The 24,731-nt window shown below is 41.9% G+C and overlaps 2 protein-coding genes across 2 annotated transcripts in view; one reads left to right on the forward strand and one right to left on the reverse strand.

Annotated features, from left to right (window-relative positions):
• Positions 1 to 8,947: 8,947 nt before the first annotated feature.
• On the forward strand, positions 8,948 to 11,729 carry SFT2D3 (SFT2 domain containing 3). Its single transcript, XM_069063333.1, has one exon. The coding sequence runs from the start codon at positions 10,789 to 10,791 to the stop codon at positions 11,473 to 11,475; it is 687 nt and encodes a 228-aa protein (XP_068919434.1). The 5' UTR covers positions 8,948 to 10,788; the 3' UTR covers positions 11,476 to 11,729.
• Positions 11,730 to 15,741: 4,012 nt separating this feature from the next.
• WDR33 (WD repeat domain 33) overlaps positions 15,742 to 24,731 on the reverse strand; it is a 118,596-nt gene continuing 109,606 nt past the window's right edge. The window contains exons 18-22 of the mRNA XM_069063330.1: positions 21,162 to 21,600; positions 20,022 to 20,188; positions 19,837 to 19,929; positions 19,315 to 19,521; positions 15,742 to 16,391 (exon numbers count right to left, since the gene is read on the reverse strand). Coding sequence (XP_068919431.1) covers positions 16,162 to 16,391; positions 19,315 to 19,521; positions 19,837 to 19,929; positions 20,022 to 20,188; positions 21,162 to 21,600 — 1,136 coding nt within the window. The 3' untranslated portion in view covers positions 15,742 to 16,161. The remainder of the gene's footprint in view (positions 16,392 to 19,314; positions 19,522 to 19,836; positions 19,930 to 20,021; positions 20,189 to 21,161; positions 21,601 to 24,731) is intronic.

The following is a 24,731-nucleotide window of genomic DNA, read 5'->3' on the forward strand; positions in this document are numbered from 1 at the left end:
ACTATATACTACCCATGTCCTTACAGATAGGTGAAAGACTCAAGATATAGAATGAGACATCATCCATTTTTGGACAAAGACATTGTGGGAACTAGTATTGTATTTTTGTTTTAAAAAGATTTTCTTTTAGAATGAGGGGATTTGGGAAAGAAAATAAATGTTTGTTATCTGAAAAGTAAAAGGAAATGAAAAAAAAAAAGAAAATGCCAGTATCTCTCTTTGCAGAGGTGAAGGACTATAGGTATGGAACATTACATATGTCACCAAATTCAGTTGATGATGGGTTAGTTTTGTCAAATCCCTTTTTTTCTTCTCCTTTTTCATTTTTTGTTATGAGGAATGACTTTTTCGATAGGGGCAAGCACAACTCTTTATGGGCAGCTAGGTGGCATAATGGATGGAGTACTGGGCCTGGAGTCAGGAGGATTCCTCTTCCTTAGTTCAAATCTGGCCTCAAATACTTACTAGCTGTGTGACCCTAATCAAGTCACTTAACCCTGTTTGCCTTAGTTATTCATCTGTAAAATGAGCTAGAAAAGAAATGGCAAACCTTGGGGCAGCTAAGTGGCACAGTGAATAGAGCACTGGCCCTAGAGTCAGGAGAACCTGAGTTCAAATCCGGCCTCACACACCTAACACAAAAACTAGCCGTGTGACCTTGGGCAGGTCACTTAACCCCAACTGCCCTCCAAAAAAAAGCAAAAAAAAAAAACAACACAGAAATGGCAAACTATTCCAGTTTCTTTGCCAAGAAAACCCCAAAGGAGTCTCAAAGAGTCAGACACAACTGAAAAATTGTTCAAAATTTGTCTTTTTAATGAAATTTTATTTTTTCAACCCTCAAAAATCTACCTTTTCTCCCTCCTACCTCTCCCCCCCCCTCCAATGGAGAATAAAAGAAAAACAAAATCCTTGTTAAAAACACCTATATTCAAGAGAAACAGATTTCCACATTGGCCACACCCGGCAGAACCCTGCCAAGGCAAGTGAGCCTATCCACAGCATTCAAAACTTCTCCATCTGCACAACTGAAAAACAAAAAAATGAAAGATAGCGATACTTTTTAAAAGAATGGATCGCTATAAAAACTAACCGATATGTTCCCCTTTGCCTTTTGTTGATTTGTTTCTAGTTTTTGTTTCAGTGACTTGATCAGGGCCACAGAGCCAGCACATGCTAGAAGGAAGGAGTAAACACAGCTCTTTCTCACTGTGAGTCTGCTCATCATTAGCACTGCCATACTGCCTAGCCTCAGGATGATCTACCATAGCTGGATTCCCTTCCCCACTCTTCACCCCAGGTTTTCTTTGGGCCTGTTTTCTCCCCGGTGGCTTTTCCCTTTTTTTGGTCCAGTGATAATCTTCCACCCTCCTCAATAGTGTTTTGTAAATGACCTTGGCCCTCACTGTTCCTTTCCTTTTGACAAACAGACTCAACTCAATTAAACAAGCATTTATTAAGCATTTTCTATGCGTAAGGCACTGGAATACAAAAGCAGAGAGACACAGACCCTGTCCTCAAGGGGTACATAATCTAACAGAAGGGGGCAGGTACATAAATAACCATGATACAACAGAGGATGACATGAATGCAAGGGGAGAATGCTGAGATATTTGAGGAGGGAAAAATCACTTTGACCTAGCGGCTGGTGGGGGAAAGGAAGGGAAGACTTCCCACAGAAGGCAAAGGAAAGACTTCAACAAGCTGAGAAGAGGGAGAGCAGTGTCCATTCCTGGTATGAGGGATGGTGTAAGCAAAGGCATGTAGAGGCCAGACTGAGAAAAGGAAACAAAGAATAGACCACCTTGAAAGAAATTTATAAGGCATGAAGGGAAATAATTCAGATATAAAGCTGGCAAGTCAGATCCAGATTGTTGGAGAGCCTTGAGTGCCAATTTAGGGAGTATATACTTTATTCACATAACACAGGCTCTGGGCTCACCTGCTCAACCCTGAGTGGCCCCAGTGTCTAGCTGGTTAGATCTCCACTTCCCCCAGCCCCTCATGCCCACCCCAGGAGCCCCTGGCACTCAGAGACACAGACACTGCCACAGCTGCCAGCCCCCTCCCACCAGGTACCCAGCACAGAGCTGTGCAAGCAGTGCCATTGACAATGATGCTAATCTTGCTGCTGGTGCCTGTGTTCCGGGGTTACAGCACCAATACCAAGTACTATGCACACTGGACAATGGCTGGATCCTCTCCTGGCAGTGTATTCTTTGAGGGTGAAAGGCAGAGAATATGAAGACCCTTTGATTGCTGCTGCTGCTGCTGCTACTACAGCATTCAGGTGCCCATGTGGTATGTGGCTGAAGGCTGAGGCTCATCATTTTCTTCACTGCCCCCTGCAATCACTAGGGCTCCCACTGCCAAGTGGGAGCTGCTGTAGGCACTGTCACTAATACCTTCATTGACCTAGAAGAGTAGTGGGGACACTCTCAGTGTCATGGCGGCTCAGCCAGAATGTCAGAGTCTGGGTTTTCCATGAGGATTTTCCAGAACCACAAGGCCTCCCACTCCACTGTCCAGGTTCAGGTCCCCATTGTCTCCATTGTCATCTTCCTATTTCTACACCAAGAAAGATCAGCGTTTTCCAAGTATCTTGGTGCAGCCTACCGGGCCTGGAGTCAGGAAGACCTGACTTCAAATGTGGCCTCAGACACTTACCAGCTGTATGTCCCTGGGCAAGTCACTTAACCCTATTCGCCTCAATTTCTCAACTGTAAAATGAGTTGGAAAAGGAAATGCAAAACCACTCCAATATCTCTGCCAAGAAAACCCCAAATAGGGTCACTAAGTAGGCCATGAATGACCCATCTGCCCAACAAAAACAGAAACACTGCCCTCCCAGGCTTCTGATCTTTTCTGTGGCACACATTCCACTCCCTTCACCTTCTGAGGAGTGTGTGCCACTGGGAAAGAGTACTACCCCACCCCACAGTGACTGCCAAGTGGAAGCTTCCTCTGTGGCTCTCCTTCCAATCCTTGATTTGGGGATTCATAGCCCCTATGGAAGCTCTCTCCCGCTTCCTCCAACTCTATGGATACAAATACTCATCCAAGATGGGGTGAGCAGGGGTGAGGACCCACCTCAGAAGTGGAAGTCCAACCTTCGAGCCTGCTGCCCTGTGGAACACTCCTCTCCAATCTGACTGCCCAGCCCAGCCCCTCCTCTTCCCCTCCTACCTAACCCAGTAGATCTAGATGGAGCTTTCTCTTTTCTAAGGACTTGGTCTCTTCTTTTGCCATGGTACTGTCTGTTTTACCTCCTGCCTTAGTTTATCCATCCCCAAATCTTCCCTATCCCACAAACAGTGCAAATGGTCAGTTTAATCCCTACAGAATTCTCCCTGCTTTCCCTCCCCACTCCTTTGTCTCTCTCCCCTCTTCCACCATGTGGGGGGTGGTATACTCCAATGCAAAAAATGTTCTAAAAGGTCACTGAAAAGGAGGTTATCACACACAATCCCCCATCTAACGGGTTCCCCATATAAACAATTGCCAGTTAGTATCTCCCCAAAATCATTTATCATCAACGAGCCTTTACAAAGACGGTATCACAATAATTAAAGGTAGAAGGAGCATCCCAGACTGGGAGTACACTCTCCTCGACCACCTCGGTCCCTAGGGAGAGTGTGCTCAAACTTAAAAGGAAGGCTGCTGCCAAGCATTCCAAGTTCACTTGTGGGTGGGGCATAGCCAAGAGACACCAGCTCCCTTGCTCAGGAGACACTAGGACACTGTGCTGCAGAGTTCATTTGCTGCTGGACTGAGTCGAGTAGGTCCCTCCTTAGGGCTGTCTACCCACTGGGCTGGGCTCTGGCTGCCACCAGCTCCAGTCGCCAAGGGAACCACTAGCGGCTCTCTCGAGCTCTGAAAGCACCCGCCTCTAACACACGTTTAGCTAAGATCAGTTAAGAGTGAAACACAGCAGTGACAGAGGACACAAAAGCAGTGTGTGTTAATAATCCAGGGTCGCTTGGTGAGGAGATAAGGCAGCCAATGCCACTGTTACCTCTGCCCCCACCCAAAGGCTTACAGTGGCTTTTGTGTCGCTTCAGACTTGGGAAGGGAGAGTTAGTTTGTTCCAGATTTATGTATGCATGTTCAGATTCAGCTCATTAGCTAATTACAAGGTTGGGGTTTTTGTTGTTTTTTATTCCCCCCACATCAGAAGACAATAGGAAACAAGGAATACCCACACAGGTTCTGACAGCAGGGAGGGAAAGTGCCCCTCCATCATCCCTCTCTGGAAGCAGGCTCACCAAGTGTCCACATGAATATACAGCAGGCAGAGGATATCACCCATTTTCTAAGGACTGGGCCCTTATTGGCCAGTCCAGGGGTGGGGAACCTGTGGCCCCGAGGCCACACACAGCCAACTAGATCCTTGGGTTTTACAGAACAAATACTTTTATCAAGGGGATTTGTTCTGTGAAATTTGGATTCAGTCAAAGGGTTGCACTTGAGGACCTAGAGGGCCACATTGGCCTCACGGTCAAAGGTTCCCTCACCCTGAGCCAGTCACTCTCCCTCTTCCTGTCCCTCCCCCATTACACCTAGCAGGTAGAATCACAAAACCTCAGAGGTAGGATTCTCAAAGACTGCCTAGTTCAGCTCTGCCACACGCACACACAGTCCTCTGGCCTCTACTGGAGGACATCTAGCGAGGAGGGAATCAAAACAACTGTGCGTAATCGCAGTTTCATAAACGAGCCTCTTTTCCCCCAGTTCTGTCTCTGTGGGACTGCTCATTTTAGTTGGTGTTCCTTTACCATCAAAATAGCTTTGTTTTTCAAAAGAGAAGGACCCCCACTCCTTCCTGAGGTAGCTCCTTCCTCTTTTGGACAGCTCCAGTTCTTAGGAAGTTTTTCCTTAATATCAAATCTACATCTGTTTCTCTGCAACTTCCACCCATTGTTCTTACTTCTGCTCTCCACAGCGAAGCAGAGCAAGCCTGATTTCTTCTTCATGTAACGGTCACTTACATACTGGAAGGTGGCCATTGTCACCTGCTCCCTCCTTCCCCCATCCTCTCTTCTCTCCATGATAAACATCCCTGCTTCTTTCAACTGATTGCCATCTGGCACGATTTCAAGGTCCTTCCCGGATGCTGTTCAGCTTATCAATGTCTTCCTAAAATGTGGTGCTCTGAACTGAAAATACTACTACTCGTGTGGCTGGTCCGAGACAAAGTGCCGAGCAGATTACTGTCCTTATCCTGGCCGGGATGTTTCCTGTAATACACCTAAGATTGTATTCGCTTTGTGGACACACTACTGACTTACATCGATCTTTCAGTCCCTTCAAACAGTCAGCTCTGTTTCAGATAAACTGCTGTCAAGCTATACTTTCCCCATCTTAGAGATGAGAAACTATTTTTTTTTTTGTACAAGTGTAAAACTTTGCACTTAACCCATTTAAATTTCATGTTATTAGATTTGGCCCAATGTTCTATCCTGTCAAGATATTTTTAGATCCTGATTCTACAATCCACAGTATCAGCCGTCCCTCCTTACTTTGTGTCATCTGCAAATGGGATGAGTATGTTCTCAGTGCCTTTATCTAATCACTGATCAAAACATTCTCCAGCATAGGGCCAAGCACAGATAATTCCTGGGCCATTCCATAAGACCGCCTGTAATTCAGTGATGGGAAGGGGACAGACTTGAATATTTCATTTAGGAGACTATTACACTAAGCGAGAGAAGAAATAGGAGTGTGAACTAGAATACTTTCAAGCATGTTATGGAATATTATTGCGCTATAAGAAACGGGGAGCAGGTGGTCTTCATATTTACTTGGAGAGGCTTAAAAGAACTGATGCTGAGTGAGAAGAGTAGAACCAGGAGGAATTTGTACACAATTACAGACACAACGTATGTGTGATGACCAACTTTGATAGACTGGACTCTTCTCAACAATGCAGGGATATAAGTCAATCCCAAAAGACGCATGACGGAGAGAAAAACGTGCATCCAGAGAAAGAACTAGAAAGAACTAAATTTATATCCAGGTGGAAGCAAAATACCTGATCTTTTTCGTTCTCTTATTTGATTTTATGTACTCTTTACCATTTTTCATTCCAGCTGGTATAATCCATCCTTATAACCTGACCATTGTATAATGTGAAAGTATTTACAGATCCTTTACTTGATTATAAGACGCCATGGGGGGGGGGAAGGGAAAGGAGGGGGACAAAATGTGAAATTCAAGGAATTGTGGAATTGAATCCTGTAAACTAAAAGGAAACAAATTAATAAATTAAAAATTGAATTAAAAAAAAGGAACGGATGGGAGAGAGATTGCAGAGACAGGACAGGGCATAACTGATAGGAAAGATGACAGGAAAAAGAAGGAAGAGTCTAAAGTCTTAGGTTTTAAACCTGTGGTAATTGGGAAGATGTTGACATCACTAAGAGAACTAGAAAAGGGAAATTACAAAGGTAGTTTTGAAGGTGTTGATTAATTCAGTTTTTTTACAGATTGTACAAGTTGAGTTCAACATGCAGGTAGAACATTCATGTGGAGATATAAACCTAGCAATTAGAAATACAAAACTGAAGCTCAGAGGGTATAAATCACATTAGGTGGCTCAGTGAACAGAGTGGAGAGGCCTGGAATCAGGAAGACCCGAGTTCAAATTCAGCCTCAGACACTTAGGAGCTGTGTGATCCTGGAAAAGTCACTTAACTTCTGTTTGTCTTAATCTACTGGAGAAGGAAATGTCTTGCCAAGAAACCCCCTTGGACAGCATTGGCATGCTATGCTCCACCAGGTCACAGAGTCAGAAATGATTCAACAACTACTTGATGAAGACAAACATTTATCCTCTGTGTCTAGTTATTACTATCTCAAATTCAATATATCTAAAATGGCATTGATTATATTTCTCCCAAAATTCGCCACTGTGCCAAATTTTTCTCTTTCTGCTAAGGTTACCTACCAATACCTTTCCAGTCAACCAGTTTTCTAATCTCAGAACCTGACTCTTTCTTCTCTACTTCTCTCCCATCAGGCCTGTCCAAATCTACCTCTGTAACACCTCTCGTATCCACGCCCTTCTTTTTACTCAAACAGCCACTGCCCCATTTCGGGCCCTAAGCAACTCACCTGAAAATTTTCAAAAGAGTCGTCCCTGCCTCAAGTCCCGGCCCCTTCCAAGCCACCCTCCACAAGGTTGCCAAATTGATACTCCTACAGCACAGGTCTCAAGGAGCTGCAGCACTCCAGGACAGAACATTTAACTCCTCAGCCTGGCATTTCAAGCCTTCCACAACATGGCTCCCGCCTATCATTCCAGACTTAATAATCCCCCTCACCAGCTGCTGTTTGCTGCACACAACAATCCATCTTCCACCTCAGCACCTTTATACAGATGGTCTCCTGTAATTCCTCCCTTCTGTCAAAGCATGGCCACTACACAAGGCGTTTCCTGATCTCCAAATGCTGTAACACCACCACATGCAGTAGAATGGAAGCTCCTTAAGGATGGGTGCTGTTTCATTTTTGCCCTTCTATTTCCAGCACTGAGCACAGAGTCTTGCACATACAGTAGTATGCGTTAAACTGAACTGACTTGAAGTATATGGCAGTTCTTCAAAAGATCCATAATTTCATACACTGTAACTTCCCCATACCCTAGCAAAGAATCTTCAGGATTTGCCGTTTGGGAAAAAAAACCAACACATTATCTCTCACCTGTTGACCAACCCTTTGTGATAGCTTTTTCACACTTGGCATTGCCCAATTGAGAGTCTTTCCAGATTATTAGGAGCTGTCAGAGTATGTGCTCAAACTCCAGGCAGAGTCTTTGACACTTTATACCAAGAGAAGGCACTGGAGTATGATTTTCAGTAAAGGAGTAAATATATGATAGGAAGATGACCGTCTGTCCTCTACCATATTCAGACGACATCACAGCATACTGGGCTCGGTTCTTGACATCCTATTTTAGCAAAGCCAGGAATAAGTTGTAAGATACACAAAGGAAAACCAGGATGGTCAGGTCACAAGAAGATAAATTTTAAGCCAGAAGGGAACTTAGAGGCCATCTAGTCCAATGCCTATCTTATCCAATCATTTCACAGATAAAAGAACTAAGGCCTAGAGAGGTGAAGCAATTTGTCTAAGGTCATACAGGAATTAAGTGGCAGACCTGGAGTTTGAAGCCAGGTCCTGACTGAAAATCCAGCAATCTTACCATTTATATTAAGCTGAGTCAGAAAAGGTAAGGGCCTCAATATTGGATTGGTTGAAGGAGTTCAGGACACTTACCCTCTAGAAACAAAAGCTTGGGTGACATAGCTGTTCCTAAGTATTTGAAGGATTATTAGGAGAGAAAGGGTTTACATTTTCTCAGAGGGCAAAACTAGTCAATACTGGGCAGAAGCTGAAGACAATTAATTTGGGTTCAATGTAAGGAAAAGTCTCCTAATAAACAGAGATTATTAAAAAGTGGAATGGACTGCTCCTTAAGGTAGAAAATTTATCCCTCCCTGGAGGTATTCAAATAAAGGTTGAATAATAACTTGTAAAAAGTATATGGTACAAGGGATTTTTGTCCAAGATTTGGATTGGATGGTGAAGCCTCTGAGAGACCAACTTGGAGATTCTAAAATGGATAGATGACATAGCATTTATTAAGTGCTTGCTATGTACGAGACTGTGTGGGAGGTTTAAAAAAAAAAGTCCCTGCTCTCTAAGAGCTGACATTTTAACAGGGGAAGAGAAACATAAGGTGGGGGAGGGGAGGAAGGGAAGTTAACCAGGAAAGGCAGCTGGTGGGGAGCTGGAGCATATCAGAGAAAGGGAGCTGGAAATGAATTGAGCAGGTTAGCCAGTGAACTTCAAGGCAAACTTTGATAGATATGGGTTATTTCCCCCTGATAATTAAGGCCTCTTTTTTCCTTTTTTTTTTTTTTCGAATTTTAAAAATGGATTCCTTCCATTTTAAAATCACTTTAATTTTCCAATTTATCTCTCCATGCTCCCTACTCCCAAAGAGCTAATTTAAAAAAAAAAAATTTTAAGTTCAAAGAAATCAACAAGTAGCCAAGTTGTCCAGTATTTGTTCCCTGTCTCTTCAGATCTGTTTTTTGGGGATTTAGCTTGGTCATTATAATTTCAAAGCACTCATTTTCTCTTCTCTTGTTGCTGTTTTTTTCTATTTACATTGTTATAGTCATCATGTACATTGTTTTCCTGGTTGTTTACTGCATTTTATATCAGCTCACATAAGCTTTCCATTCCTTTCTGCTTTCTTCATAGTCACCATTCTTTACAATACAGTAGTATTCCATTCATTTAATAGAATTTATTTAGCTGTTTCCCAATAGATAGGCATCTACTTTGTTCCCAGTTCTTTTCTACTAGAAAGAAAATGTGCTGCTATAAATATTTGGGAGTGTATGGGACCTTTTAATAGTTGACCTCCCTCTGAGTATTATGCTTAGCAGTGGGATGTCTAGGTCAAAGGGTATGGTCTTTTTGGTCATTTTCTTTCCGTGATTACAGAGTGGTTGGACCAATTCACAGCTCCAGAAACAGTGTATTACTAGCGTTTTTAATGTTTCCCACTCTTCCAACATTGACCATTCCAACTGGTTTTGTCATTTTTGCCAATTTCTTGGGTGTGAAAAAAGTAGGATGTTTTGATTTATATTTTCCTTGTTATAACTGTTAATGGTATGCAGTTCTTCTTTTGAGACCATTCATAATCTTTGATTATCTGTTAGAGAATCCCTCTGGCACATATATTGGTGTTAGTTCTCTGTCGCTCTGGGACATTTAACTGGTACCAGATATCCGATGCAACTTTTTTTTTCCCTTAGGAGCACTTCTCATTCTAGTTGTAATGATTTTATTAATGCAAAAGCCTTTTAATTTCATATATGTGAATTGTCTATTTTTCTTACATTTCTGTCACTTTTTTGGTGGAGAATTCTCTGGACTACACCTTGTGAAAAGTACCATATTTGGTTCTTTTCTACTTTTTAAAATATGACTCAAAGATCAACCACAATTCCACAGGACTCAAGCAGAAACCTGTTACCCATCTCCTGAAAGGTTTTGTTTTTGGTTTTTTTTTGCACACAGCAAATGGAGAAAATTTGTTTTGCTTGATGCTGCATGTCTATAACAGGTTTTGCTTCTCTTTCTCAATGTGGTGGGTAGAAGGAGGAAGGATGGAGAGAATGCAAATATGAACTTTAAATGACCAGAGCACATAGGTATTTTGAGCTGACTTTGTTATGTTGGTGCAGTCAGATATGTGGTTGGATATTTGTCTAAACTGAATTTCTGGAAAACTGACTTCCAGTTATAAATGTAATCCATCTCTGGACTTGTAGGTACTTTCCATTGTTTTGGGTCTGCCCTTCCAAATCTCTTTATCTTGCTGGTATCACAAACCCTAATCAAACTACAGGCTCCCTGAGGACAGGACTTCTAAGTCCTTCAGAAGTATTGTGCTTTCCTTGTATTAATGTCCATTTTAAAGACTTGTGTGGGTGCCTCAACACCTTATCAAACTTTCAGGTCCTATCTCAGTCTGTGTGCACCCCAGACATAATTTGACATCACATCCCCAAGCATCCCTACGGAGCAGGGGCGTGGTTAGACCTAAGCTCACAGGGTTGGGGATGGGGGGGCGTGGAGGATGGGGCTGCCTGCCCCGCCCTTCCTGCCTTGCACGTGCCCGCCCCCTGGCGAAACTCACTAGGCGGCTTCTCGTGGGCGACTACGGGTGACCCGGATGTACTGGCGACGACTCCCGCCCCCTCTAGCATGGCGGACCTCAACCGGCAGCTGCAGGAATACTTGGCCCAGTCCAAAGGCGCCGGCGCCGCGGATACAGTCCCCCTGCTGCCCGCGGAGGGAAAGGACGCGGCAGAAGACGGGAGGACGTCCTCGGTGGGAGCATGGCTAGGCCGAGTGAGCCCTTTCCCGGGCCGAGGCGGCGTCGGCTGGTCCTGGCTGCGGGGCCCGGCGCTGCCGCCTGAGGACCCGGAGCCGAGCCCTGGGCCCCCGTGCCTGCCGAGCCTGTCGCGCTGGCAGCGCCTGTCCGCGAGCGGGCTGTGCCTGGTGCTGGCGGCGCTCTGCTTCGGGCTGGCCGCGCTCTACGCGCCGATGCTGCTGCTCCGCGCCCGCAAGTTCGCCCTGCTCTGGTCGCTGGGCTCCGTGTTCGCGCTGGCGGCCGCTGCCCTGCTGCGCGGGGGCCCCGCCTGCCTCCGGCTGCTGCGCTGCGAGGAACGGCCTTCGCGGGGCGCGCTGCTCTACCTGGCGGCGCTGGGCGGCACACTCTACGCGGCGCTGGTGCTGCGCAGCACGGCGCTCACGGCGCTGGGCGCCGCCTCGCAGGTGGCCGCGCTGCTGGCCGCGCTGCTCGGCCTGCTGCCGTGGGGCAGCGGCCCGGCCCTGCGCTACGCGCTCGGGGGCCTCTGCGGCGGCCTGGCCCGGACCCTGCCGGTGTGAGCGGAGCGCCGGGATCTGCTCGGAGACTGCGGCGGAGCGAGGACGCCCGCGGCCCCGGCCCGGTGTGAAGGAGCCCGCAGGCCCGGGAAGCGGAGCCGAGACCGCGCGCCCGGACGTCGGCCCCTTCCTGCTGTGAATAAATGGCTTGTGGATTAACCGCGACTCTCTCCGGTGAATTTTGACTTTACCTGTGGAGTGGCTTTGGGGGTTGTGTTATCTTGTCATTGTATTAAAATGAGGCCGGTGAAAAAGAAGGAGACTTCCGTTTGGGCTTTTGTCTCCCTAGCCAGTTTATTTCATGTCGGTGTTCGGGGCTGCGGATGCCCTAGACTCTCCCCTTCTGTAATCGCAGGCTCCCGGGGCTTGCCCCGCAGTAGCCTTTTCCCTCGCTCACTTCCTTCGCCTCGCTGTCTGCCTTTGCACTAGGAGTGAGTTTAGGCTGTTTTCTCAGGAGTTTGCCTTGGGAAGTTGCCGTGGCAGTGCCTTGTAGGATGGAAGGGATTGGTCAGTTTCAGGGGCTGCCTCGGGACGGCGGGGGCGGGGGCTGGGAAACCGGAAAGAACTTGGTTACATTGTGTCCCCAGGAGCGACGGATGCGGTTTCCGTTAGAACTGATGTGAGAGCTCTTAATATAATCCGTACTATACAACTTTGTAAACGGACTAAGGTACCGTTGGCGTTTCCATTAGAGGGCTGTATCTAAAGCGCCTTGTTCTTGGTTATCATTCCGAGGTTTCAACGCTCTTACTTAATACCGTCTTGTTATTTACAAGCTTATCTTGCACTTTTAACTTGTGAGTCTGCTGATTAAAAATTACTGAAAAGTTTATCGAAACAGGAGCTAAGTGCAATAATGCCGTTACATATTTAAAAATGGCAAATCTTGAATAAGACTTGGAGTTTGAATAATGGGCCTCACCATTGTGATTTTAGGCAAGATTATAACGTACAGTACTCGCAGTAGAAAGCAGTGCACCTGATTGCAGCTTGAATTCCGGAACAGAAATGCTGGGTGGTTGAACTTGGGTGCGTGCTGTCACCGTTCCCCGATTCCCAGAAGTGTTGAGTAACCTTCCACATCGTACAGGAGATAGAAACTGCCTTGTGGAGATGTATGATAACCTGAGTGTGCCATAAATAGGCTGTGTCTGGTACAAATGCTGTCACTAAAATTCTTTGAATATTCTATATGCACTTGGGCAAGTTATAACTTCCTGCCTCAGTTTCCCTATCTGTAAAATGGGGACAACTACCTACCTCTCAAATAAAGACAATATCATAATACTGTATTAATATTAGTATTAGGTTACAATAAATTTCGACTTTGAAATCAGAAAAACTGGCACCACTGATTGCCTTGTGAAGAATCCTTAATGAGCATTTTGCGTGAAATGTGTCTTGTCTAATCCATTATGTTGGAGTAAGCAGTCTTTTTATTTTTTATTACTATTATTATTTTGGCTTTTTTGGAGGGACAATTGGGGTTAAGTGACTTGCCCAAGGTCACATGGCTAGTTTTTGTGTTAAGCGTCTGAGGCTGAATTTGAACTCAGGTCCTCCTGACTCCAGGGCCAGTGTTCTGTTTACTGCTGCCACCTAGCCGCCCCTCTAAGCAGTTTTTTTAGAATGAGCATAGTGTAACTGGCTGAATAAGACTTTATATTCACGGTATATAATATTTATAAGCTTTTCTTTGTCAATGCTGACTTAAAATTTTAAGAGGGTTTAAGAGACCCAATGCCTGTCTTATATCAAACAGCATTAATGGAGACTTGAGATATTCATTAAAGACCTAATTTTTACACAACTAAAAAATCATAATATTTAATATGTACAGTGACCATTACAGTTCAGAATTCTATGCATTTAATAAATGGACTATTCTCTAGGGATTGTGTGTCAACAATGCAGTTCACTATAGATTGAGCTTTGACTGCTTTTGATCAAGGCATAAAACTTAAAATTGTAAGAAATGCTTTAATAAATCTGGAGAACAGCCTAATATAAGTTGGAGCATTTAGCTTTTGGTTTTTATAAAATAAAGTTTTATTGATGACTTTTATTTTACATAAGTTTTCATCCCTTGGGTTTCTAAAAAGTATTATTAATTTTAATTTTCAACTTTGGGGAGTTTTTCTTATTTACCCCACCATTCCCAAATAGGCCCTTGGAAATAAACTTGAATTCCTTAATGATATTCTAACCTGTGACCTGGGGCAAATCACTTAACTTTTCTGGGTCTCAAAATCACCTTTATCTGTGAAAATGAGAAACCCTGGATTCTTCAGATTTAATTTTTTTTTTTTTAAAGCAATTGGGGTTAAGTAACTTGCTCAAGGTTACACGGCCAGGTGTTTCTAGGTGGGTGCTAAGTGTCTGAGCCCAGGATTTGATCCCCAGGTCATCCCGACACCGGAGCACCTTACTTGCTGTGCTACCGGGCCGCCCCTCAGACTTTCTTAATAAACTTGTTTTTAAAAATATTTTGAAAATTATTTCAATAGAATTGGTTTCCTTTATAATCCAATGTACTTTATGTATTTAAAAACATGACTCTGTGGACTCCCTAGGTTTTACAAGACCAACAGAGAAAGGGCCCATGACATCAAAAAGGTTGAGAGCTCTAGACTAGATAGATGATCAATAAGGTTCTAGCTCCAGATGATAAAATGTTTCTTGAATTTTGTTATGAGGCACAGAAAGTTAATACTGCCAAATATTAGTTTTCCAGTTGGTGGTAGAAGTTAAATAAAAAATTTTACTTTGTCCTGGGTCCTTTCAAATGAAGTAGCTAAACTGACCTCTTGATTTCTTTTCTAGCTCTAGCAGTAAATAGCCAACACAAGAGAAAAAATGTTTCGAAACAGATATTTAGTAAAATAGCCCTAAACTTTGAAAATGATCCACTTCCCTTTCTGAAATAATCTTCAGTTTCAACATGTTCCCTTTATAACTTTTTGCCAAATAAAAAACTTTTAAGTTTTAATTACACATACGCTTTGGATTGCTATCCAGAGAAAAGTCACAATATACTGAAGTCCAGATCTTAATCATTTTCACAAAACAGTTGTACCCAATAGAGGAGTACTTACTATTTTGCTTACCTTCAAAGGTCTGTTCAAATATGAAGTAAAACTATGAAAAGCATAATGTTTTTTTAAAACACGCTATGATCCACAACTCTTTTTCATGACTTGTTTGGTTATAATGATACTATGGTGAAACTCCATTCATTGCTTACTGTTACCCAGATACTACAATTTAAGAGGAAGCCTGTGCCACTAGCTGCCAGTAATTAAAGGACATTTTAGTATAATGAATGTATTTGTGGGGGAAAACAGTGCCATCATTTATACATAAGTACATTTACAAAAATTCCTTCCATATATATATATACACTATGTTCAATACTATAATCTTCGAGGAATTCTCAGTAGATATTTTCTGTTTCTGCTTTATGAGATAGAACATTTTATTGCTTTAGGGGTAGAAGAAGAAAGTTTCGTACGATGACCTATGTGAAATAAGTCTTCTCAAACTAATTTACCATCTACAAGGATATGTATTGGTGGAGAAGACAATTCTGAAAAAGAGCTGCTTTTTAACTTTTATGAAATACATAAGGTAAAAAAAAATTTAAATGACAATTTCTTTTAAGTGGTGAAAACACAATGATAGTTCAAAGAAATGCTTTCAGTTGTTATTGGTACTATCAATGTTTTTCTAGTTGTGGTGTCATGAATAGTGCATATGTGAGTAGCTTCAACCCTACCTCTGCCTCAGGTGATGAGAAGAAAAAGAGTTTAGTCATGAAGCAGGGTCATAGGATCCAGGATTAGGTGATTTGGTCATGAAATTCAGAAAGTGATCAGCTTTTCCTGGACAGCCGTTTTGGGGCTGGCACCAGGAAATAAAGACTATTAATGTATAGTGATCAATTCATTTCCACTTGTAGGATATTTTAATAGATCACTGTATATAGCATTATCATATGATAAGGAGCTTCTGACTTCAAATGAATTCATAATCAATTCTTAGAAGCTTAGATGATGGAAGGATAATCTATCTGGCATGTCAACCACACGTGGTATCTCATAACCAAACTTCAGTTGGGAGTTATTATTTACTGTTCCACTAACAGAATTTCTTTAACAACTCAAGAATTAAAAAGGTTAGGGATATTGAAATATATTATAGAAGTTCAGGGTTTTGTTTAAGGCATGTATTTCACAACTGCAGTTGTAAATAAAAATCATGACACAATGATTGTTCTGTTAATTCTTACGCAAATCACATTCTGTATTCATACAAAAACAACTTAACTTTTTTTCTGACAAACTGTACATATAGAAACAAGTTTCCAATTAGACACAAACTCAAATTTGTGGAGGGGCTCCATGTCTCACAACACTAAAAAAAAGATTCCAGCTTTTATCTCCACAAAACAATGCAGGGGTGAGAAAAAAGGTGGACAGGACAAAACAAAGCCAGCCACCATGACGTAGCCAGTAGCAGTCTATTGATCTAGAAGACCTTATTGGGAGCTACTGGGTGTGAAATAGCCCAGTGCCGCGTCCAACCAGTGCTGTGGTGGTGCAGGAGTCCTTTTGTTTCTCTTAGTGAGTCCACAAGAACCATTTAAATACTGTCCAGTTAAGACTGGGGGCTTCCCAGCCAAAACCTCTTCTACCGGCCCCTTCCACCACCTCTTGATGCTCCTCGCCTTGGTGGGCCAGAGTTCATATTAGTTCCTCTCCCCCAGTTACTTCCACTCCTTCCTCCTCTGGAAGGGGTACCACTGCTTTGAGGACCCCCATAAGGTTCATCTCTGTGGTATCCATCATGATGATCTCCATCCAAGGAACTGGATCGTCCAGATTTTGGCACTCTCTGGGATGGTCCTGGGCCACCTCGTCCTGAAACAACAGTAAATTTATTTCTCATCTGAATTTTTGCTACATAGTCAGGGTCAAGTCCCAGCTCAGCCATTTAGTAACTATGTAATGGGGGTGAGTCACTTGTCTGTGTTTTAGTGTCCTTGTCTCTAAAACAGGATAACATTTACATTAAATATTCTCAGAATTGGGGGCGGCTAGGTGGCGCAGTGAGTAGAACACTGGCCCTGGAGTCAGGAGGGCCTGGGTTCGGATCCAGCCTCAGGCACTTACACACACTTACACACACACACACACACACACACACACACACACACACACACACACTGTGACCTTGGGCAAGTCACTTAACCCCAATTGCCCTACTCTTCCCCCTCCAAAAAAAAAAAAAAATATGCTCAGAATTGGAAAGTGCTTTGTAAACTGCAAAGCACTATATAAATCTGATTATGATAAGCAATTCACCCAGATTATAGCATTTGGAGTTAGCTGAATGTTCCTTAGACTTGGCCCTTGGAGAAATTAGGAAGCAGACATTTCAATACTTCCCTTCATCTGTACCCTGTCTTGTGTAACTCTCAAAGCAGAGTTTCTTTTACTTTTAATGGAAGAATTTTGAAAATAAGTTTAATTAAAGTCATTCAACTTGTCCTACTAGAAAGGTAGGGGAGTGAAGGGGGAGGATATAAGAGAGAACAGATTGGGGGAAGGGGTATTCAGTAGGCTTGCTATTTTGGAGGTGGAGGGTAGGGGAAAGATGGGGAGAGAAAAAATTGTAACTCAAAATCTTGTGGAGGGGCGGCCAGGTGGCGCAGCGAGTAAGAGCACCAACCCCAGTGTAGAGATGACCTGGGATCCAATCCGGGCTCAGATACTTAGCACCACACCCAAAAATAACTGGCCGTGTAACCTTGAGCAAGTTACTTAACCCCAATTGCTTAAAAAAAAAAAGTGGAAATGAATGTTGAAAACTAAAAATAAATTTTAAAAAGTAATTTAAACCACCATTTATCTTACTAAATACCTACAGTGAGGATGCAAAGAATTCCTGCTCTCAAGAAGCTCACAGTTTAATGGGGAGAGACAACATAAAAACTATGTACAAACAAGATATACACAGAATAAATTGGGGAGTAGTCTCAAAGAAAAGGAACTGCATAAAAAGGACTGGGAAGGTGGGGCTTTAGCTGCAATTTGAGGGAAGCCAGGTGACAGATGTGTAAAGAGAGGGCAGCCTATGAAAATCGTCAAGAGGCAAAATTATGCCTCTATTTAAAAATCAAAACAACATTTTATATTTGATCCTGGAGGTAATAAGGGAGCTATTAGTTTATTGAGATAGGGTGGGGTGACATGATCACACAGGCACTGACAGCTGAGGGGAGAATGTACTGGAGTGGAGAAACATTTGAAAGAAGGGAAACTTATACAAGGCTACTGCAACATTCCAGGAATGAGGTGATGAGGGTGTAAACCAGGGTGGTGGCAGTTTCAGAGGAGAGAACAGGGCATATGTGAAATGTTATGAAAGATAAAAACAGCAAGACTTGGCAACTAACTGGATATGAAAGGTAAGAAAGAGAAGCCAAGGATGCGAAGTTTGGAAAGATTTTATGGGGAGAGATGATGAGTTCTGTCTTGGATGTACTGAATGGAAAAATGTTAAACAAGCCATCCACTCCAGGATGTCTAATAAGCAGCTGGAGATGGGAGACTGGAGGTCAGGAGAGAGGTTGGGGTTAGACAAATGGAATGCTTTTGTACTATAAAACATGATGAAGGGGATTTCAGAAAAGCCTGGGAAGACTTACATGAACTGATACAAAGTGAAATGAACAGAAAAAAAATAATCAACTGTGAAAGACCTAATAACTAATCAACACAACTGCATATCAGAATTCCCAAGGAATAATGAAGAAATGTGCTATAAAAAAAAGAAATGTGCTTTCCATCTCCAGAGAGAAAACTGAAGGACTCGATGCACACTGAAGCATATTTTTCTCTGTCTCCCTCCATCTCTCTTTCTCCCTTTCCCCACCTGTCAGGTGGGGATGAGAAAGGGGAGAACAGGGCTAATACAGAAACTTGTTTTGCAGGACTTCATATTTGTAATGGGCTTTGTATTTCTCACTGGAGTGGGTAGGGAAGTGGGTGAGGGATAGAGAGAATCTGAAACTGAAAAAATAAAATTTAATGAAAAAAATGTTACCTGAGAACCAGATAGATAGATGATTGAATCTATAGGAGATGATTAGATCACCAAGCAAAATAATATAATAGGGAGAAGAGAGCCCAGAAAGAGCCTTGGGGGGATAACCAGGGTTAATAGGCATGACCTGGATGAAACCTTTCAAAGGAAGCTAAGGAGTACTCGGCCAATAAACCATAAGGATCCAAAGGGATGAATCTTTAACAGTGCAAGTGCAATTTCAAGCACTATGATAGTTTGGCAATGCAAAGTATTTCAAACACAGAGACCTTTATCTCAGACCATATAATCTACCTATTAGATTAGCTTGATCCCAAAATATCTTTTATAATTCAGTGATTACTACTCCCAAATAGCCAATACACCAAATTAGTGCCTACAAAATAATGCTCATTCCTATAAAGTTAAGTTGTAAGCATGAGAGAGCAAGGCCACCTAGGGCCTACAATCATTGGTCTACATTTAAAATGATGAAATCAGATAATATTTGTGAAGCACTAACACTACCTAGCACAGAGGAGGTGCTTGTTAATAAACATTAAATTGATACCTGAGCCTGTGTCATCAAATATTTTGGTGGATAGGAAGGCACAATAGGGAGCAACAGCATATGCTGGAAATGAGAAAGGTTACCCTGGAGAGAGGATTTCCTGGCAACATTTTTAACTGTCACTATAACTCTGGTAGTGAGGCCATTTCACATTATCACCAGGAGTCTGAAATTGCAATTTTTACCTTTGCCTCGATCCTCTGTAGGTCCACCTGGAGCCTCCATTTCTCTGTGGTCAGATGTTCCAGGTCCATCATGCCAGGGACGCTTTCGGGGGGGTAAAGAAGCCATATCCATGCCTTGGAGAGAGGAAGAACGTTCTCTGCTGGCAGGAGAATGCCCATCATGAGGAGGGTGATCAGGACGTGGACCATCCCGGAAATGCTCATGGCCTGGTCATGGAATAAAATACTCTGTCACATATATCAGTGAATAGGAAAATTCTTGTAGTTTCATGATTTGGAAAATACAGTGAGCAGAAGCAGATGGATCTTATAATGAACGCAAAAAGGTAGTATCATAAAGAAATTCTAGTTAAGTCACAAAATTAATGCACATATCAAACCACTAGATGGTTCAGATTAAAGCTAGAGGAAAAGCGACTAATAGTACTTGTGGGGAGAGAGATACTTAGGTTATATATTGACATTTACATTGTCTCTTGTTTATAGTCCCTATATGCTAATCACAATTTCTCATTTCTTTACCTGGCTCTCTATTTGCATCCCATGAGTCTGGTTTCCGTCCTCCTTCAAATCGAGGAAATTCATCTGGTGTGGGAAGTAAGCCTTTCCGTCCTCCTATGTAATTAAAAATTTATTTAAATACTACACACACAAATTATTTCCCAGGACTTTAAGGTTTTCAATGGCCTCTCCTCTTTCATTCATACCTCGTGGAGTACCTCGGCCTCGGCCTCTAAGATCTCTTCCTCTTGTAGCCTCATCTGATGCATCAAAATTTTCCTCTGGTCCAAAGTCTTCAGGACCAGGAAAACCTTCCCTTCCTCGGGGGGGACCCCGACCCTCATGCCGTTGGGGTGCACCTCCTCTTCTAAAGCTATAAAACAAAAAGAGAATTGTGCTTACCGACTAAATATCCTTATTACTTTAAAGGCATAAGCCCCCAAAAGAGAAAAAAAAGTGTAAAGAAAAAAGCTTTCTTTTGAGTAAATTTTTTTTCTTGAACAAGGTTCAAATAAACTTAAATACTAAAATATAATACTGATTCTTTTAAAGGAATCTTTTTGTAAAGAAATACTTAAGTGGTGATTCTCCAGATTATGAAATCCTCACTGTCACTGACTGTTACATGTCTGTCTGCCTCTGTCTTTCACATTTCTGACCACTTTAACCACATGTAATCTGAGGGAAAGGAAAAAGAGCAACTCAAATCAGTTAACTATGAGCATGTAACATGTGTGTAATATATGTAACATATATGAAGTGCATTTATGGCATATATGTAAGATAAAAATATGTATGCCAGTAATAAGCAAATGAATAATATGGAAAATTCTACCAGTTTTAAGAAGCTCAATTCAGAATGACAATCGTAAGTTTTAAAAATACACTAAGATGGGGCGGCTAGGTGGCACAGTGAATAGAGCACCAGTCCTGGAGTCAGGAGGACTGAGATCAAATCCGGCCTCAGACACTTAACACTTACTAGTTGTGTGACCCTGGACAAGTCACTTAACCCCAACTGCCCTGCCATCCTCCCTCCAAAAAGAAAAAAAAAGCACACTAAGAGGCAAAAAGGCTGAAGAGAAACTCCCAAGTTTCTAAGACTTCTGCAAGTAAAAGAAATAAACATGGAAGATTAAAAGTGAAGATAGGAGACTATCCTGAATGTGTGAGAACTAAGAAGAAAAGGTCATTATTAAGTATAGTGCTGTCTCTTCACAATTTCCTTTCAATGTTTTCAAATCCAATGATGTCCCCAGGAAAAATGCAAAACAAATTTTTACATGGAAGAGGCTTTAAGTAATTCTGAAGGCCAATCCGACTTAGACCTAAACGTAACCACCTACCTTTCTTCCCGTCTTCCTCTAAAACGTGGGTCATCTGGATCCCTTGGAAATCTCTCATCTGCAGGTCTTCGTCCCTCCCAAGCACCTGGGGGGCCACGATTTGCTCCCCGGCCATCTCCCTCATTGAATTCTCGGTGATCTGGAGGATACGGAGGACCTGGGCCTCCTCGCCTCCATTTCTCCTCCTGTGGCAAAGGTCCTCCTCTTCCCTCAAATTCACGTAATCTATGGCCAAATCGCTTGTCAGGGTGAAAGTCTTCTGGTCGGTTGAAATCATCAGGAAAATCAGGGTGAGGCCCACGTCTATCAGGGGGACCCCTACAGTCCTGGCCAGCTCGGAATGGCCCTCTCTCAGGACCATGCTCTGGACCACTGTTCTGATCATGCCTCCTCTCTGACATTGGGCCCATGTGATGGTTTGGAGGGCCACGAGAATCACCTAAAGGAGAACACATCTGACTTTTATGATGTCTTCTAGAAAACCTTCCAAGAAATTTCTCATTGTCAGGTAAGTAAAAAGTTACAAAATACACAGTATTTTTTATTTATCAAATTATCTCTTTGTTCTGTCAGAGTTCTTTTAAGAAGAACATGTTTTCTAAAACATGTCATTGCTCCCAATCTTTTCAGTAATAGCTAAAGAGTGTTTTCCTTAAGGCCAGTCAATGACGATCCATATGCTACAGAAAAGCTCATAAAGAGACAGTAGGTAGAATTCATAGTGCATGCCAGAAGAAAAAGACCAGGAATTCAATCGTGCACTTAATATCATAGCCCAAGAAAGCATACCAGCAATTTGTGACTAAGTCCAATTTATTGTCACCAATATTACTACTTTAACTCAACTCTTCATTCAATAGCTTATTATAACTTAATTAATGATTTTTTTTTTAAAAAAGGTACCTATAAACAGATTTATTCCTGTATGTTTCTTGCAAAACAGAGATTTCTTCCTAAAATACAATGAGTTACTTGAGAACTGAGATTCTTTCTACTAGGTCTTTGTTGACTTTAGTAACTGCCCCTAAGTTATACTTCTTTATTTATAGAAACACTTTCTTTAAGCCCTTTCTACTGGATGTTATTCTTCTATCAATATCTCCAAAGTACAATAAGATACATATTTTCCCCCAGCAATAAGAATTCATAAACAACTGGGCTCTTCTGAAAATATCTGAGTACATTTTAAAATTTGTACAAAGTAAGGAATAAAAAATATTGTGTGGCCAATTAAATTTGTTCTGGCATATTTACAGTTATAATTACTAATTTTTCAATGTGTGATTTCCTCAGCTATTGAACATATTACCTTCATTATATAAAATTCAGTCAACACATATAGCAACTGAAGCACTGTTGAAAAAGTAAAAGGATACAATTTAAGCTTGTCACATATCCAAAGCTTTTCTCTCATGCATTTAAGACTAATTCTAGTTCTTATCATTTCAACATAACTCTATCACTTTCTTTTCATTCACTTTTCTTCCTCTCCCCAAAACTGAAAGTATATGAAAATTTATGGTTCTTAGGACAAAGACAACATTTAGAGAAATATTTCCTTCCTTTGTAACCTTTTCATTATCATATCACATCTTCCTTTTAAGTTACATTAACTACATCACTTTTAGGCCATCTTTGCTTAGGAAAATACCTGAAAAAGAAGTGCCCTCATAAATCATCCAGCTGGTTTTCAAACATCCTAAACCTATATTTCAACTTGGCCCACATTCTTCAAACAGATGCAGCTAAAAAGCAGCTTCTCTCACCTTTTGATTCTTGAACTTGGTGCAGCCTCTGACAGAGCAGACCTTTATCTGAGGAGGTTCAAGGCACACTACTATGACTTACCTAATGGGTATTATTCCTCCTATCATTCCTAACTGTTTAAAAAATATTCAGTCTCACCCACACCCTGTTCCTCCAAGGAAACAAACCCACCACTATAAATTAGAAGGGATGTGGCCACCGGTGGTGGGGGCGGCGGCGTTGATTAATCCAGTAGGGGATGGCGGGGCCACTTTCTCGGCTCTCCCTTCTCCCTTTGGTCCCTGGGAGGAGAAAGAGAGGAGGGAGAGAGAAAGAGAGAGAGAGGGAGAGAGAAAGAGAAAGAAAAAGAGAAAGAAAGAAGGAAAAGGAAACAGATGGAGACAGACACAGAGGGTAGGGGAGAGGAAGAGAGAGGAGGGGCTCTCAGTTTGGTGATGGCTCCACCTCCGGGCAAAACTCTTCCTCTATGGAGGTCCCAATAATTTAAAGGCTTAGCTTTTGAATCTTTTCTTCCATATTTTCCCTCGGTCAACTTCTTTCTATATAACTTTAACTATTACTTTTCATGCTGATGGGACTAAGATAAATTCCTCCAACAATTTTTCCCTGTCCACACTTTATGCCTAAAATAAGTACATAAACCTATAAATTTTAAAGTCCTTCAAATTAAAAAATTCTAGTGATCAACAATGGATTTGGGGATTCTAATGTTAATGAGGACACCGAAATCTTGGGACCACCCCTTTATTTCTACATCTGGTAAAATATGGGTAATATATCTCTAATTGGTGTGGGATTTATCTAATAAAATGTTTAGAAGAATTGTGAAATTCTTCATAAATGAATTGCAAAATAATCACCAAAATTATCTATTTTAGCTACCTCTTATGAGGACTGAATAGAGATTTAGATACAAATCCACTGCTTACTTCTCCCCTGAATTCAGACTACCCAATAGTCTTAACACTTTATACATTGAATAGTTACTCTCTTTACTTAAAAAATGTCTGCAAATTTTTTTTTTCACTACTGGTGAAACACTATATCATGAGTTAACTTTTCATTGTGACTGAAAGATAAAACATAGAAATGACCACTGATGTAAGTCACATATTGACCATCCTAGGAGGTCTTTCTCAAAGTCCCTTCCAAATCTATGATTATGATTTCCATGTGCTCTTACTTCAAATACTAAATACAGTTCACCATAATTTTGCCTATAATCCTCCTTATAAAATTTCAAACTTCCTAAACATAATGCATAATGCTGACACTGTTGCGTATTTTCTCATTTCCAATGGTATAGTTAAATGTAATTTATCATGGAATTGGGACCCAACAACTGACACAATTATTTTTAAAAGTCAGTTGAAATTTCTGTTTTGTTTCTCTCCATGGAAAAAATCTGAACTTCAGTGCTCACTTTGGTCCTCCAAATGTGACTAAAAGCACTCATTTATGATCATCTAGAATGGAAGACACTTTTAAAGACCATAAACTTTCAAAATAAATGAGCAATAATAACTAATATTTATGTGCTGTTTTAAAGTTTGCAGTACCCTGTGAGGTAGGTTACTATAGAAATTATCCCCATTTTTACAGATGAGGAAACTGAGACTGACAAGTTAAGTGCCTTCCAATGGTCACACAGCTTGGCTGTGCGCCAGATACAGGATCTGAACACAGTTCTTTCTGATTCCAAGTCCAGCACTCTATCCAAATGCCAAGCTGCCTCTCCTGAATAAATTAGGCCATGAACACTGCAAAACATCAACCTGGCTAACTATGGTTACCAAGTGATTT

The sequence above is a fragment of the Petaurus breviceps genome, unplaced genomic scaffold, assembly GCF_028583685.1.
Source record: "Petaurus breviceps papuanus isolate PSGF00001 unplaced genomic scaffold, PetGlider_PUasm1.0 90556, whole genome shotgun sequence".
NCBI lineage: Eukaryota > Metazoa > Chordata > Mammalia > Diprotodontia > Petauridae > Petaurus > Petaurus breviceps.

Bases quoted from the DNA above. Each gene is read 5' to 3' on its own strand.
- SFT2D3 (XM_069063333.1), top strand. From the start codon at position 10,789: ATGGCGGACCTCAACCGGCAGCTGCAGGAATACTTGGCCCAGTCCAAA.